The 14799-nt window shown below is 36.9% G+C and overlaps 2 protein-coding genes and 2 pseudogenes across 10 annotated transcripts; 1 reads left to right on the top strand and 3 right to left on the bottom strand.

Annotated features, from left to right (window-relative positions):
* Nucleotides 1-39: 39 nt before the first annotated feature.
* Nucleotides 40-4273, top strand: LOC124833998 (uncharacterized). Its single transcript, XM_088101406.1, is given in 9 exon segments — nucleotides 40-363; nucleotides 365-665; nucleotides 758-879; nucleotides 969-1172; nucleotides 1697-1756; nucleotides 2027-2165; nucleotides 2507-2625; nucleotides 3153-3383; nucleotides 3788-4273. Coding segments are annotated over 9 exon segments (1638 nt in total). The 5' UTR covers nucleotides 40-96; the 3' UTR covers nucleotides 3983-4273.
* Nucleotides 4274-5942: 1669 nt separating this feature from the next.
* LOC148204971 (acetyl-CoA carboxylase 1 pseudogene) lies at nucleotides 5943-6823 on the bottom strand (annotated as a pseudogene).
* On the bottom strand, nucleotides 6687-9666 carry LOC148204970 (GABA transporter 1-like). 2 transcript variants are annotated; one of them, XM_088101388.1, is made up of 7 exons: nucleotides 9527-9666; nucleotides 9376-9423; nucleotides 8088-8295; nucleotides 7732-7854; nucleotides 7483-7577; nucleotides 7180-7366; nucleotides 6687-7061 (listed from the first exon to the last, which is right to left on the bottom strand). In XM_088101388.1, exons 3-7 carry the CDS (start codon nucleotides 8251-8253, stop codon nucleotides 6823-6825), a joined length of 810 nt encoding a protein of 269 aa, XP_087957514.1. In that variant the 5' UTR covers nucleotides 8254-8295; nucleotides 9376-9423; nucleotides 9527-9666; the 3' UTR covers nucleotides 6687-6822. The 2 variants fall into 2 exon arrangements, with proteins under 2 accessions (XP_087957514.1, XP_087957513.1); XM_088101387.1 differs by lacking the exons at nucleotides 9376-9423; nucleotides 9527-9666 and having other exon boundaries at nucleotides 8088-8393.
* Nucleotides 8547-14669, bottom strand: LOC148204969 (pentatricopeptide repeat-containing protein At1g52640, mitochondrial pseudogene; annotated as a pseudogene). Of its 7 annotated transcripts, none has more exons than XR_015782771.1 (3): nucleotides 14312-14669; nucleotides 11307-12455; nucleotides 8547-10471 (listed from the first exon to the last, which is right to left on the bottom strand). The product of XR_015782771.1 is annotated as a pentatricopeptide repeat-containing protein At1g52640, mitochondrial pseudogene, transcript variant X1 (transcript). The 7 variants fall into 7 exon arrangements; XR_015782772.1 differs by having other exon boundaries at nucleotides 8547-11474; nucleotides 12281-12455; XR_015782773.1 differs by having other exon boundaries at nucleotides 12281-12455.
* Nucleotides 14670-14799: the final 130 nt, after the last annotated feature.

Raw genomic sequence — 14799 nt, 5'->3', positions numbered from 1 at the left:
AGTAAAGGGGAGATGGATGGAGAAAGGTGCGGTGGTGCCTCGATAGATAGATGGAGAAGAGTAAGCTTCAGCCAGACAGAAACTGAAACTGGATCAATGGGTGCTCTCCGCACTGTGCTCCGTCACATTAACACGTGCGCCACCTTCGCTCCACCGCCGCGCCTTCCTTTGGCATTGCGTTTGAGTTGTGGCGTCACGTGGCACTATCTTATTCCCTCCAAAACCTCTAGAACCGTTAAATACCGAGCAGGTTCAGACAGTTACAAGTTAGTAGTGAAGAAAGACGAGCGGTTGACAGCGGGAGAGTGTGTCGACGAGGTTGTTGGGAGTGGGACCACAATTGCGGCCATCGTAACTTCCTTGGGGGGGGCCACCTGCTGCTGTTGGAATCGTTCGGCTTTCGGGCCCTGAAGCAGTGTCTATTGCGGGTCGGGTGTTCCGGCCCGCCCGGAACTCGTGGCGGCCCACCACCCACGTCGTCGAATACGGTGCCGTCTTGGACTCCGATGGCAACGTCATCGACGAGGTCTTGGTGGTGCCGATGCTGGCTCCGAGGTCGTACACGCGCGAAGATGTGGTGGAGCTTCAGTGTCACGGGAGCGAAGTGTGTCTGCGCCGCGTCCTAAGGACTTGTTTGGAAGCCGGAGCAACGCTTGCTCAACCAGGTGCGTCTCTGTTACTCTGAATAAACTTAATGCTCTTTTAACCCTCGCACGACAACCAATCCAAATTGCTCATTAGTGTCTACTTCTTTTAGGCGAGTTTACTCTTCGCGCTTTTCTTAACGGGCGTTTGGACCTTTCACAAGCCGAAAATGTTGCAAGATTAATCGCCGCCAAATCTGTGGCTGCTGCGGATGCTGCACTGCAAGGAATTCAGGTATGTTTAACTCGACGCTGTTTCCGTGTTTTACTGTATCATCGTCATCATGTTTGGTGTAAGACTTGGCTGGTTGCGTCTGTTGACAGGGTGGCTTTTCTTCTCTTGTTCGATCTTTGCGGAGTCAGTGCATTGAGTTGCTTACTGAGATTGAAGCACGTTTAGACTTCGATGATGAGATGCCGCCTCTGGATTTGAATTTGGTTATGGATAAAATCCATGACATGTCACGAGACGTTGAGAATGCATTGGAGACAGCAAACTATGACAAGCTTCTGCAGTCTGGATTACAGGTATGGTTTGGAACAGTGTATTCAGATTCTTAAGGTTTTCTGATTTTTTTTCTGGTTTGGAACACATCGCATAATATGCTGTATTAGGTACATAAGTTTGTTTCTTCTCTTACAAAATGGTTTTGACCTAACTCAAACCTATACAACCCATTTGTAAAGTAAGGATTGTCCCCAATCACATGTTATGTTTTGGCATTAGTTTTAGTAGATGGAAACAAATAGTATCCTAATAAAGTTTATTAGACCTATTCTGTTACATGCTATTGGTTCACTCAAATATTTATTGCAACACTTGAGATGTCAAATTTTTTGGCATAAAAGTGTGCTGGAAATTTCACATAAACTTTTAAGAAATGAACAAATTATATAAGTGGGATAATCCTCACTTTACCAGCTGGTTTTATAAAGTTGATTAGGCTTAAATTACTTTGTGATACAACATTAATTTGTCATTCTATTTCTATGTGAATATGAGGATGACTGTTGCTGTTCCTATTTTTTATCCTAATATGAAAATCTTTCAGATAGCTATTGTTGGCCGTCCGAATGTTGGCAAGTCAAGCCTTCTGAATGCATGGAGCAAAGTATGTCATTGTCATTTTGGTTATTCGAAAACTTAAATTTGATATTTATTGTTGAATCTCTTCTATAGATGTCAACCTTGGTGTTGGCCAACTTAAATCATTCTCGAAGTATTTTTGTACTTAATCTGCGTCTCAAGTCCATAATTTATCTTTAAGCGGAAGAACTCACACATAATAAGTATATGTATATGTATGTATGTATGTATGTCTGTGTGTGTAAAGCATTGTGATTGTTTAACTTATTGAGCATGATCTTCTTGTAGCATGCAGAGTGAGAGGGCAATAGTTACTGAAATTGCTGGAACCACTCGTGATGTGATTGAAGTAAGCATCAGTGTCAGTGGTATTCCTATCACCCTTCTTGATACAGCAGGCATCAGGGAAACTGATGACATTGTGGAAAAGATTGGTGCGGCTTTCTTTCTTTTCTCCTTTAAGTTCAGGATATCTGTAATTTTCCTTTGTTTTTGTAGCATCTTCTTTCTTTTTTGGATAAGTTAAATATAGTCAGCTCAAAGTAATTTTATACAAGCTTTCTAATAATTATTGCTTGCTTTAAGTGTAGTTTAAATGAAACACTAATAAAATCTAGTGAAAATTAGATAGAATACGGCTATAGACTTTACCTGATGACTTAGCTATATAGTTGGATTAGATGTCTTTTTTCGCATGCGTCTAGTGTTATGCTACTTACCTTAACATCATTACTTCACATGATGTACTGGAATTATATTTCTATTCTCCTACTAGGCGTAGAGCGGTCTGAAGCAGTTGCTAGGGGTGCTGATGTAATTATCATGACAGTGAGTGCTGTTGAAGGGTGGACATCGGAAGACACCAAACTTCTCGAAAGGATTCAATCTACCAAGGTTTGACCATATAATTTTTTTCCTCCTCTCTCCTTTGTTTTATTCATTATATCTAATTACTATTTTGATATAGATAGCAGCGTAAACATTTTATTTGAAGGAGAAATAGTCGCATCATTTAACATTTGAGAGAAACGTAGTATCAAGATATCTATGCTAACTGGGAAGCATCGAACTATATATGTTACCACAAACATATTCTTAATATCATATGACATGATAAATTGGCATACAGACACCTGGCTGCCTTAAATGCTTTGGTATCCTATAGTCAACAATGGTAAAATACTTTTTTCTGCTAGGTGGGATCAATTACATAAGACCATTTAGATCCTGTAGTTATCTCTAAAAATTACATTCTGCAGGATATTGTTCTTAAACATAATAAATATTGCATTACACCTTTCATTTTTCTTTTAGTATTAAGCTTGGTACCTGTTATTATTTTCTGTCATGCGGTGAGAAAAGAAAAGATGCATTTTCATATTAGTCTGCAATCTTTACTTAACCTTTCTGTTGTAAGACAGAGATCAACTGGATCATCCACCCCGGTAATCCTTGTGGTCAACAAGATAGATTGTAAACCTTGTGCTGAGACTGAATGGGACAAAGGATTCCAGAGTCATAAAATGTTCAGCAAACATGTGTTTACATGTGCTGTTACTGGTCAAGGATTACGAGACTTAGAGAGGGCGGTATTACAGATTGTGGGTCTTGAAGGCATTCCTGCTGGGGGTCGCAGATGGACTGTCAATCAGGTAAACTATCATTTTGGCTTTCCATCTTTCTTACAAATTAGTAGGAGCTTTAAAGTTTTCTTAACCTTTTGAATGGGAAGAGAAGGAACGAATAGACTCTTAGAGACCACGTATCTTTATTTGGTAAATTTGAACAAGGAGTAATGGTCAAAATTATGCTTAGCTAAGAATAAAATGGTTGATGGTAAATAACGATATTGCTGGACTCAACAAAGACTTTTCTGTTTTCTACCATTCCATTTTCACTCCAACCAAGCAATGGCTCTAGTGTTGATCTTCTGTTACATGACAACATTCTTGCACATGCACCCACATACTCAAAAAAGAGTAGTAAAATAAGCTTCTTCTCTTTGGGGGGGAGGTCTTGAATCTGGATTGTGTTTGCTGATATAACGATGTTGCAGAGACAATGTGAACAACTTGTTCGGACCAAGGAAGCACTTGCAAGGTTACAATCATCAATAAAGGAGGAACTGCCTCTTGATTTTTGGACAATTGATTTGAGGGATGCTGCATTGTCCCTTGGACAAATAAGTGGAGAAAATATATCGGAGGAGGTTTTATCAAATATATTTGGCAAGTTCTGTATTGGTAAATAGAAAGACTCCCAATACGTACGTGGTGATTTTTAGCTAGCTTCCTTTACATTTCTCACTCATGTATAGGACGCCAACTTCAATCTGGTTCAGTACAGTTCCCATGGATTTCAAGCCATGATCAGTTTTGTTGTATGTTTCTCGTACTGATTATCACTTGAGCCCCTCCTTGTGTGGTTGGGATGATTTTTAAATTGAGTTGTAGAACTTTTGAATGAACTGTCCAAAAATATGATGCAACATTGTAACTGCAAATAGGAAATACGCAAACGCAATTTACGAAGTTCTTAATTTCATGGTATCCAAAAATCATTTAGTTTCAATGTTAATTTAAAAAAAAATTGAAACATTTATGTCGAAAACTGAAGAATATGGGAGAATGGGAAGAATATATACAAGATATGCATACGCACCAAGGCACTATTGGCCTGTACCTGATTGGTTCCAATTAATGGTGTGTTCCTTCAATTGTTGTGTTTCTTCATGCTTGAGTTTGACCATATTCCGAGCACGTATCATGCTCAAATTTCAGAAGGATGCATCACCCTCAAATAGAGATTGGTAAGCGTGAACCCCTTTCCCCTTGGGGCACACAACTCCTCATTCCTTGGAGCCAGGACCAGAGATTTAACAATCTCGATTGCGGGTGAAGCTTACTGAATACTTGGTTCTTCGATTAAATGCTTGTCTTTTTGAGGTCTTGTTGTTTGCCCAGGTCTTATTTGATGTCCAAGTTTTTTGTTCTTCGCGTAAGACTTTTAATTTTCAGGTCTTTTATTTGTTTTGTGCAAAAAAAATTGCTACTATAGCGTTTTGCAAACATGAAAATGAGAAGTAGCAGGGGCTCGTAAACCTTTTTTCTCCCTTTTGCTAAAATCACAATGACGTGAAATTAAGAACATTAATTGTTAAAGGGATTGATGTTAGTAAGAAAATTGCTCCAAAAATTGATTTATACTCTGACTGTTATTTGAAGCTAGAAAGAATATACGAACTAGGCCACTGATCATGAGAGACTTGAATTGATGGTGCTTTAGAATTAACAAAATTCTGAGGGGGGTAATGGTCGCAGGGTTATATATGGTTTTAGCCTTTACTTAAATAATTTTGTCATAATTTCAATCATGGTTATTAAACTCTCGAGTTAACTCGTAAACTCATATACGAGTTTACGTTTTCAGACATGGCTTCCGAGTTAATTCGAAAGTAAACTCGTTTTCTACATAAACTCGGTAGAATCGACTGTGAAATCGGTAAAATCATGTAGAATCGCGAGTTTAGAACAATTCTGCGAACTTGAAAGTTATATATTTAATGAAATGCATCAAAATTAATGACAATAATCCAAATATTTATGTTTTACAATATTTATTTTTATGAACCATATAACTATAGATTTTATTTATTTAAAATTATATAATTTTGAAAACTTATTTATATAATTTTTTTTCATCTGTAAACTCCTACGAGTCGAGTTTCCGAATCGAGTTTACTTGACTCTCACGAGTTTACGCAAACTTTCGAATTTGATAACCTTGATTTCAACTTTGTAAAAATCAGACCTTTACATCTCAAACATAATTGTATGGAACAATCAGATGTTACAAAACTTGATAGCTTGATGAGTATTTTGTAACTTGATGTAAAGCATATATCGACCACCCAAAATTGTTATGCATAGAATAAAAAAGTTACACGTTATTACATTTTTATTCAAATGTAGGAAGAGAATTAATTAACCAGCAAATAAATAGATGGAACATGGCGATGCTGATTTTGATCCTCTAACTGCATAAATTAATAATCAATCCAAGACTAATGTCATTTACATTTTAAAGCAACGGATTCCTTCAGTAATAGGGATATGATCTGCCTTCTTTCCACAACTTGGCCCTTGGGGACAACAACTTGGCCAAGGGAATCAATAGGATCCGTTACATTTATAAGACACATACAGGTTCCTCTAACCAAGAACCTTTCGAAGTTCATCAGTCAACTTCCCACGACCCGATGGCTCCAACTGCACCAAAATTTCCAAGATATAATGAAGCAAATAATAAACTAAACAGTTTAAGAAAACAAATAGTAACGACATAGCTAATGAAATGGAAAGTTCAAGTTCTTTACCTTGCTTAAAAGGGCTGCAAGACCCTGAGGTAGAGCTTGCAAATCTAGAGCTGAGTCACCAATGTTTGTCAATTGAAGCAACACTTTCTGCACACGCAGTTCCTTTAGTTTATTCTCGTAATTTGCAGGATTGTTTTTCCATTTGAAGAAGGCTTCATCATCCAACCACGCATCTTCTTTACTATTGGCAATATCAGAATTCAAATACCATTCTTTGAGCAAGTTCATTGCAGATGCATGTGACAAATGGTCACCAGCAGCATCTCTCACACTGTTGATCAGTGACTGCTCTCCAATTCTTCGGTGAAGTCTCTGGTAGAAGACAGCTCGGGAGTTACGCCAGTCCAGAACTTCTCTAATTACACCCTTGGCAGCCATTCTTAAGGAAGTATCATGTAGTTCAGCAAACTTTGTGGCTATCTGGGTATACACAGGCAAAAGCTGTTTTTCACGGGATTTAATCTGCGGCTGTAGGGATTCAAAGGCGGCAAGGTCCCTGTTACTCTTGGCTTCCTGAAGTTTTTCCTTCAGAGTTATCAATTGTTGATCCAGTCTACCCATACACTCTAACAATTCCCTTGTTCTGAATTTGATCTCAATCATTCCTTCTGGCTCAAGGACATTACCTTTAGCTGTTCGATCAGCATACATTTCAATGTGGTCTGAATTGATTTGACTGTCAACAACCACCCATGCACCACCTCGGAGTTCCCCCATCATTGGGATGTACACAAATATGGGTTGCTTGTATGTTCTAAGGTTCTCCACAATAGTTGAACCAGCCTGAAGAATTCCTTCAAAAAGGTCCCTTTGCCCTCCTGAAAAGCCTCTCCAGTTGGCGAGAATGAAAAGCGGGAAAAGGCAATGGTCCCAAGCGCATTGAAGGCTTTGAAGAACTTAGAAGCAGAGCTACCGTGCAAACTATAACTTACTGAAGTCCTATCAATCTTCTTCCCTAAGACATGTTGGAAATCAAATATTCAAACAGTTTATGTCCGTGAAATAAAGAGGAGGAATCAATCAGGTGTTGAGGCTTTGACAGACAAGAAGAAAAAGATCCATCACCAGCTTACCATTGTAAATGGTAACACCAATGGTTGTACCAGCAAAGCCTATTGTGCTGAAAGTACAGAGTGCATTTACCCATCTCAGTGAGTGAATATCCGGGAGCTGGGAGAGAAGTAGTTCAAAGATTCCAAAGAAAATAATAAAATGCTGCAGGGTCAATGTTCCATTATCATGATAGTGCTTGTAAACTGCCTGTATAAAAAGAACATATCCACATCCCCAAAAATGGAAACAAATGGTTTTTATTGTCCATAAGAAGATTTGTATAAAAAGAGTTGAAGTTAATTAAACTCTGGTAGATGCATAACCTTAAGGCTGCTGCCAGCTGCAATTTGAATGGCAATGTTATTTCCCAGAGAAGCTACCTGCTGAAAAATGGCAATAGACCAGTACCCCCACAATCCTTCAGGAATCAATAAACAAGAAATTAGAGTATTGAATTTGACAATGATCATAGCTATTAATGCCACAAGCAGAGAAATTAAATAACATGTACATATTATAGGACTAACATAAGGATAAGGTGGTAAAAGGAAACTATTTGCAGTAAAACCAACCGAAAATACTATGTGCCAGATGTCTGTAGGTAAAGTGCTTCTCCCCGTTCCATTTCCACAGAGAAGCGATCAAAAAGCTAGAGTACCAGGTGGCTAGTGTTGCACTCACCAGACTACTCACACCTGAAACCATTCATAGAGAGAAACACCAAAAAAAACCAGTTAACTAATTATCCAACATAAGTCGAACAAAACATACGAAAGTGACCTCATTTGAAATGAATAAAATATATAAAATTTGATCAGCACCCTGGTGGAGACAAAACGCCACTACTGTAGAATTTAATTATAAATTGTCTGATTATGAAATTTCCGTTAAGAACAATTCAGGAATGAATAAATAAATAAGAAATTACCAAGAGGCCAACCGAGAGAAGCAATAGCAAAGGGCAAAGGGGAAAAAGCAGCAGGGGTGGCAATGGTGGTTGCAACATGGAAAGCTGCTTGCTTCCATGTTCCTTTACCTCTCACTGCTTCTTCTGAATCGCTTTTCTCTGTTTCCAATTCTCGCGTTGACTCCATTCTGTTTCTGCTCCTAATACTTTGTTTCTGCCTTTTCCCACTCTGTACACAGATATTTTAATTCATTTTATCCTTCTGTTCTCATTCATGTTGCAGTTGGAGTTTACACTATCATTCTCTACGTTTGTTGACATTTTTCCTTGCCCGTAGCCGAAATCATGGACACACAGAAAGCGACATAATTCTACTACAACCTTTGTGGCAGTTAAAAAGCAAGATTTCATGGTCCGACACGGAAATGGGAACTGATTAACTATTAGGAGCATTTTCGTCTTTTAAAAAGTGTCATGAGATGAAAAAAAATCAAAATCATTTATTTCATAGCAACAGACCAAACCACCATTCATTATTTATACAAGAGAGGTGATATTTTGACATTACAAAAGACAAACGAATGTCTAACATTTTTTAAAGAGAATGTCAAACAAACTTGGGCGTTGCTCCCTCCATCATCACACTTCCTCCATCTCTCCTTTACTATTTTGTCTTCCTCAGTCACTTTCTATATCTGTCTCATCACATCTCAAAGTATTATGAGCTGCTCTATTACCAATCATAACATTTGCCAATTCTTGAATTGCATGGGAAGTGCTCTGCCTCATTTTATCAACCAGTATTCCAATGTGATCTAAAAGCCCTAAACCCAAGAGTCGATTCCTCAGTAGCTCAACAGTAGTAACATAAGGTGGTATTCCTTCATCAATCATCATTTCAAAATACTTACATGCCTCCTCTAGTTTTCCTTTCTTCTTACAAAAACCATGAATCAAGACAGAATATGTTGAGACAGATGGAAAAAAATTTTTGTCCACCATGTTCTCCCAAACTTCAGCTACCCTATCAAACCTCCCTATCCTGATCAACAATTTGAGGACCATGTTATATGTATGGCGATCAGGAAGACATTTATCTTTTTCCATTCTAAACATTAACCTCAGGGCCCTATTGACCTCACAATGATCACAATGGTAAGCTTGTATTGCATTATAGCTCCAAATATCTGGTTTAACTCCTCTTGAAATCATTTCATCCAACAATTGATAAGCTTCTTCCACAAGTTCATTCTTACATAGTCGTTTTATAATACAATTGTATGTAAAAACGTTAGGCAAAAGGTTGTACCTTCTCATTTTATCAAGAACCCTGAAAGCTGATTGCACATCATTTGCACTGCAATACGAATGAATAAATATTGAATAAGTAAAAGCATCTGGCTCAACTCTTTTTGACAACATATCGTGAAAAACATTCTTAGCTTCATCCACACAACCACCTTTGCAAAGAGCGCCCAACAAATTGTTATACGCAAGCAAATCCACTGGACATCCTTGTTCAAGCATTGCTTCAAACAGTTCGCGGGCTTTATCTGAATCACCAATCTCACCCCATCCACTTAACAAAATGCTGTAAGTTTTAGCAGATAAAGAGAAACGATTCTTAGCTTTGTCAAAAAATTGTTGAGCCTGCTGGAGATGCTTCCTTTTGCATAAAAAGTACAACAACTTATCCAAATCATGAACAGTTGGCATAACTCCAAACTCATCCATTCTATTGAAAGACCGAATTGCACCATCTGGTAAATTAGCCCGGCTATATGCCTTGAAGATGAGCCAGAAAATCTCACCGTTGATTACATATGAACGAGAGTCTCTCATTTCTATGAGAAAATCCCATAGTATGGCAAACTGTTTGCAACTTCCTAATATCTCCACCAAAATGTGGAAGCTCACATCATTGTGTTGAAAACCTGGAATTGATTTAGCCCAAAGAAAGAATCTATGGGCTGAGAAGCCAAGATTCTTGCACCTTTTCAAGACCTGTTCGACCAAATTAGTGGATATTTGTGGAGAAAATGGCTTGAGAGAGAGTTCTAGATCATGGTGAGGGTATCGATGGTCACTGAGTACACGGGATATCTCATTGACAAGGTCTGGTAATGATGGCCCTAAGACTTGAGGGTTTGGGAAAGAATGAATGTGGTAATTGGGTTTGTGTTGGACAAGGGTGCAAAAGAAAGAGGGTAAGGTTTTATACTTTGAAAAAAATGACTGAAAAGCCATATGGGACAATGTCATATCAATTCCAGCACCGGGAAGGATTCAACTTCGTTAAAGCACCTTCACTCCAACATTTTTCATTGCTCAAAATCTGGGCTTCTGTGAAAGTCATCATGGATGTGCGTGCACAAGGCCATGGCAAGCACAATTTGCACTCTTCCCTGTTTAGACAAAAAACAAATTCATATGCAAGAACAGCCAGTGGGAAAATATTCCTCTATATGATAAACAGATGTAAGAATCAGAGCAGCAGTGGCTCCAACCAACAGAGCAATTTCTCCATATGAAAAGCCCAATATTGCTTACTATCCTCTTGCAGAAAAACCGAATTCATTCGAAACCCTAAAGAATTATCAAAGGCCAAAATGGAAATTATAGTCAAATGGTAACTAACCTGAAAGCATAAATTGAAAAGAATAGAATTAGCATGGCATTGTTACAGTTTTGGTGTTTCACATGAATGACCATTGGTAAAATAAGCGAGTTGCTTCCTTCACCACCATCCTTGTTTCCTCCACCTCACCAACCAATCTTATTTTCAAAATTATCTTTCTGTTTTAACTTTTTTATTTTTTACATTTTAAAATTCTTTTAACATATTTTAAAACCCTAATTTACCTCTCAATTTCACTCCCATGGCAGCTCCACCCACCACCACACCACACCAATACAATAATGCTATACAAATAGGTATTGTTCTAGTTTTAAACCAGAGCAGAGATTAAAAAAATTGCAAAGATGCAGTGAGAAAAATATTCGACACATCACGAGATCACACAGAGCAGCAACACACGATTTACTTATTTGTGATGTATAAACAAAAAAAAAAAAAGGAAATCGGAGGGAATAATCCTTCCCCGACAATCCATGTCCATATCCATATCCTAACCAATTGAAGAGTAACTAATTAATGATAGAAAAACGAAATGACAGAAGAAGCAGGTAAATGAAGGAATCGCACATCGCAGCCGGCGAAGACGAAGAAAGAAAACTTACGGTACGGATCCGAAGTTGAACAGAAAAGCAAAGAGGATGGGTTTGGTTGACTATAGTGGTGCTTGTGTTGAATAAATGTTAGTCTCTGTGTGTGTAACTTTTGGGGGTTTGAAACCATCAAATGAAACCGCAATTCACAGAGGGAGAAGCGGGAAGTGCTCAGTGAGGCTGCGAGAAAACAATTTCTTTACATTTTTTTTCCACCCAAACATCATAAATTATATTATTATTATTATTACTATCATTCTTATATTAAAAAAAACTCCCTCTTTGTTTTCTTGCACCCTCATTTTTGGGATAATGTAATGGACCGAATCTGTCCATCTATCAGTTGGAAAATAGAGTCAATGATGCTCTTTGCAGTAACGTGCATCCAATTATGAACACGGGTTTTTTTTAGTTTTGATGAAAAAAAAAGTATTTTAACTTAAATTATTTTAAAATATGTTATGATTCGATAAACAATTGCAAGTCATAAACTAAACAATTGTTAATAGACTGTAATATGATTCAATAAATAAGTGGAATAAATATTCCTTATATTAGATAAAAAAAACTTGGAAATATATCAAATTTAAGTAAGCTTTTTAAGAAATGGTAAACTTCAAATTTCTCCCAAAAAAACTATGAATTTCAAATTGTCAGTCATATATGTTCTCTTACACATTTTGATCAGGGCTGGGCAAAGTATACTGCACTGCACTATACTATAAAAATTTGCAGTTAACTATAAAACAGTTCTCTTAAACTAAACTGAACTAAAAATAGTTAGGGTGAACTGAACTGCACTAGTTTTTAGTCTACTCATAGTAGAGTGCAGTTCAGTAAACTAATCCTGTTGCACAGCACTACTTTTCATTCCAAATGCATGCAGTATACTTATTTTATAAGTCAAATCTTGATTAAATCAGATACTTCCGAGCTATTTTAAAATTCAAAATTTTCTACATGAAAAATAAATAGGTTTCAAAAACCTGCATTATATAAAAATGCCGGGATGAAGTCGATCTGAGTCATTATGGTCTCGTATCCAATAATAATCCTGCGATTAAATAATTGCAAAATCAGCACTTGAAAAATCAGCAACAACAGCAGTGCAATTACAGCACTTGAACAATTGTTGTTACAGCACTTGAACAATTGCAAGATCTGAAACAGCAAAAACATTTGGATCAAAAACAGCAACAAGTATATCAATATGATCAATAGCATAAACTAAATCAAGAGCATTGTAAGTGAAATCAATAATAGCAGTGTCAGCACTAGGCTTAATAAGATCAATATCTATATGATAAATTGCTGACAACATATTTTAACGTGATCTGACATATTTTAAAGACATTTTTTTTCCTGTATATTGAAACACTTTTATTACCCCTCATAATCAATTTAAAAATCCAGCAAAATCAAGGATTACGACAGAGCTAGTTTTCTGCTACAAATTGAAATTACTAGTCAAACATTAAAATTGAAGAAAGAGAAAAGAGACACCCACATGATGAGGTACCATATGCCTCCCTTCCCAGATAATGAGAATGTGGGAAGATAATCTAAACTGGGAATATCAATGATTTCATACAACTAAAGTTTACTGTAATACAGAAAATAATCTCAGCACAAAATTCAATTTTTTTCCCGAAGTTATTGAATAACAAGTGAATACAGACGTGGATATTCAAGTTGTAGTATGTTTGGTTAAAAATCACGTATTCTTCAAAAGCTCTCTCCATAACTGAATGAAATAAGCTATTATTGTGAACCAAAAAAGCCATCAATCATCTAAAAACCAAAACAGTCCTCACAAAAGTTTAATTGCCTTCAAACTCAATATACAGTAAAACAAAACGTTTCAGATAAAAGCACTAGAGAAGAGACTACAGTAAAACAAAACTCAATTTATATAGAGATATACCTCTCTATATAAATAAACAAATTAGTCTATAACTTTTCAAACAGAACAAAATTCTAAAATTATATATATATATATTGAAAATTCTAACTATTTTCTTGTTTATGTGAAAATGGTTTTCCCTACTGTTAGACGTTGCTGTAATCACTTTTACATGAAAATGAATATATCAGTATGCTGTCAAAAGTTTATGAGTTGAGATGAAAAGGGTTCAACATATATTAAAATTCAAACATATTGTATGTCTCAGTCAATTGCGTTTTAAATAGGATCTAGCTTGTTCCAACAGAAGAAGAAAAAAACATGGGAATTACGTGGAGTGTTCTTCTATAGTATCACCATTATTTGAGCAAATGTTTAAAATATGAACAAAGCATGAAGTTGAAGAAAGACTATAAAGGCAAGTGTTGGAACAAAAGATATAGAGAAAAAGAATATAACAACATCATTGAAACCATATTGAACTACAGGCCTAAAGTCAGAATCAACATTATCAAAATTGGAAGCAAAAATAACATTCAAATCATCAAAAACAACATCATTAAAAGAAGAAGCATCAGCTAAAATATTAGAATCATGAACAATAATAGCTGGCATGCTATCCTGTTTTTCACTCCAATCTGCAGGTTCGAGAGGATTCTTCTGCTTGCCTCAACCAAACTTCTTAGGAACACGATTATAATGAAGGAATCGTTATGTGATGACTGAGATGATTTGGTAACAAACAGCCACATGTAATATCTAAAAGGGTCTCACATAACTAACCAGTTGAAAATTCAAAGAACTCTTACTATTTTCCTTAGGGTTAAGAGACACAATCCATAAAGTAAGAAGTACCAACATTATACTGCACCATAAACACCTTAAATTCATCAATCAAGCAGAAAAATAAGCACAAAGAATGAAAAGGGACAATAAAAATGGCGAAAAGAAGAAACCCCACAACATTAAAATTTCATAAATCATAGGTTTAAGGAAAATACAGAGTAAGGCGGCAGCACATAGAGGCAGAGACAGCACAGACAGGTAGAGACAACACGGAGAGGCAGAGGCAAAGAGTGACTAGCTCGAACACAATAATCGAATCACTACTTACCTCGACGGTCGGTATGGCAGTGAACAAGACAGGCCCCTCGACATTCGATACATCAACAACGACAAGGGTCAGAGCAGGGTCACCGTTGGAACTCTCATTTGTCGACAGAGTCACGGTGGCAGCGGCCGCGCGTCACGGTAGGGCTAGGGCAGAGTCACCGTGGGTTTTCGTTGAAGCTCTCTTTCGACTACAACGGTGGGCAGCGATTGGGTCACCGTAGGATTACTGTGAGTTTTCGTTGGAGATCTCCTTTGCCAACAAGATCATGGTGGGCAACGCCGCATCCAGCCAGAACAGGGTCACGTTTCAGAAATAATTGGAAAGGAGAGGGATACAGTTTTCTTATAGTTAACTGAACTAAAAACGTAATCAGTTCAGTTTTAAAAATTAAACTATAAAACAGTATATTTAACTTTTTAGTAAAAATGGATTAGTAATTTTTAGTATTATTCAGTACAGTTAACTATAATTAAGTGCAGATTAGTTTA

The sequence above is a fragment of the Vigna umbellata genome, chromosome 1 (genome assembly GCF_029865625.1).
Source record: "Vigna umbellata cultivar VRB3 chromosome 1, Vumbellata_1.0, whole genome shotgun sequence".
In the NCBI taxonomy this organism is placed as follows: domain Eukaryota; kingdom Viridiplantae; phylum Streptophyta; class Magnoliopsida; order Fabales; family Fabaceae; genus Vigna; species Vigna umbellata.
This window is presented reverse-complemented; position numbering and strand designations above follow the sequence as displayed.

Coding starts and splice junctions, on each gene's coding strand:
- LOC148204970 (XM_088101388.1), bottom strand. CDS start 8,253: ATGGAGTCAACGCGAGAATTGGAAACAGAGAAAAGCGATTCAGAAGAA. Junction 7,855..8,087: donor TTCTCTCGGTTGGCCTCTTG/GTAATTTCTTAT, acceptor GAATGGTTTCAG/GTGTGAGTAGTCTGGTGAGT. Junction 7,578..7,731: donor TCTGGCACATAGTATTTTCG/GTTGGTTTTACT, acceptor TGATTCCTGAAG/GATTGTGGGGGTACTGGTCT.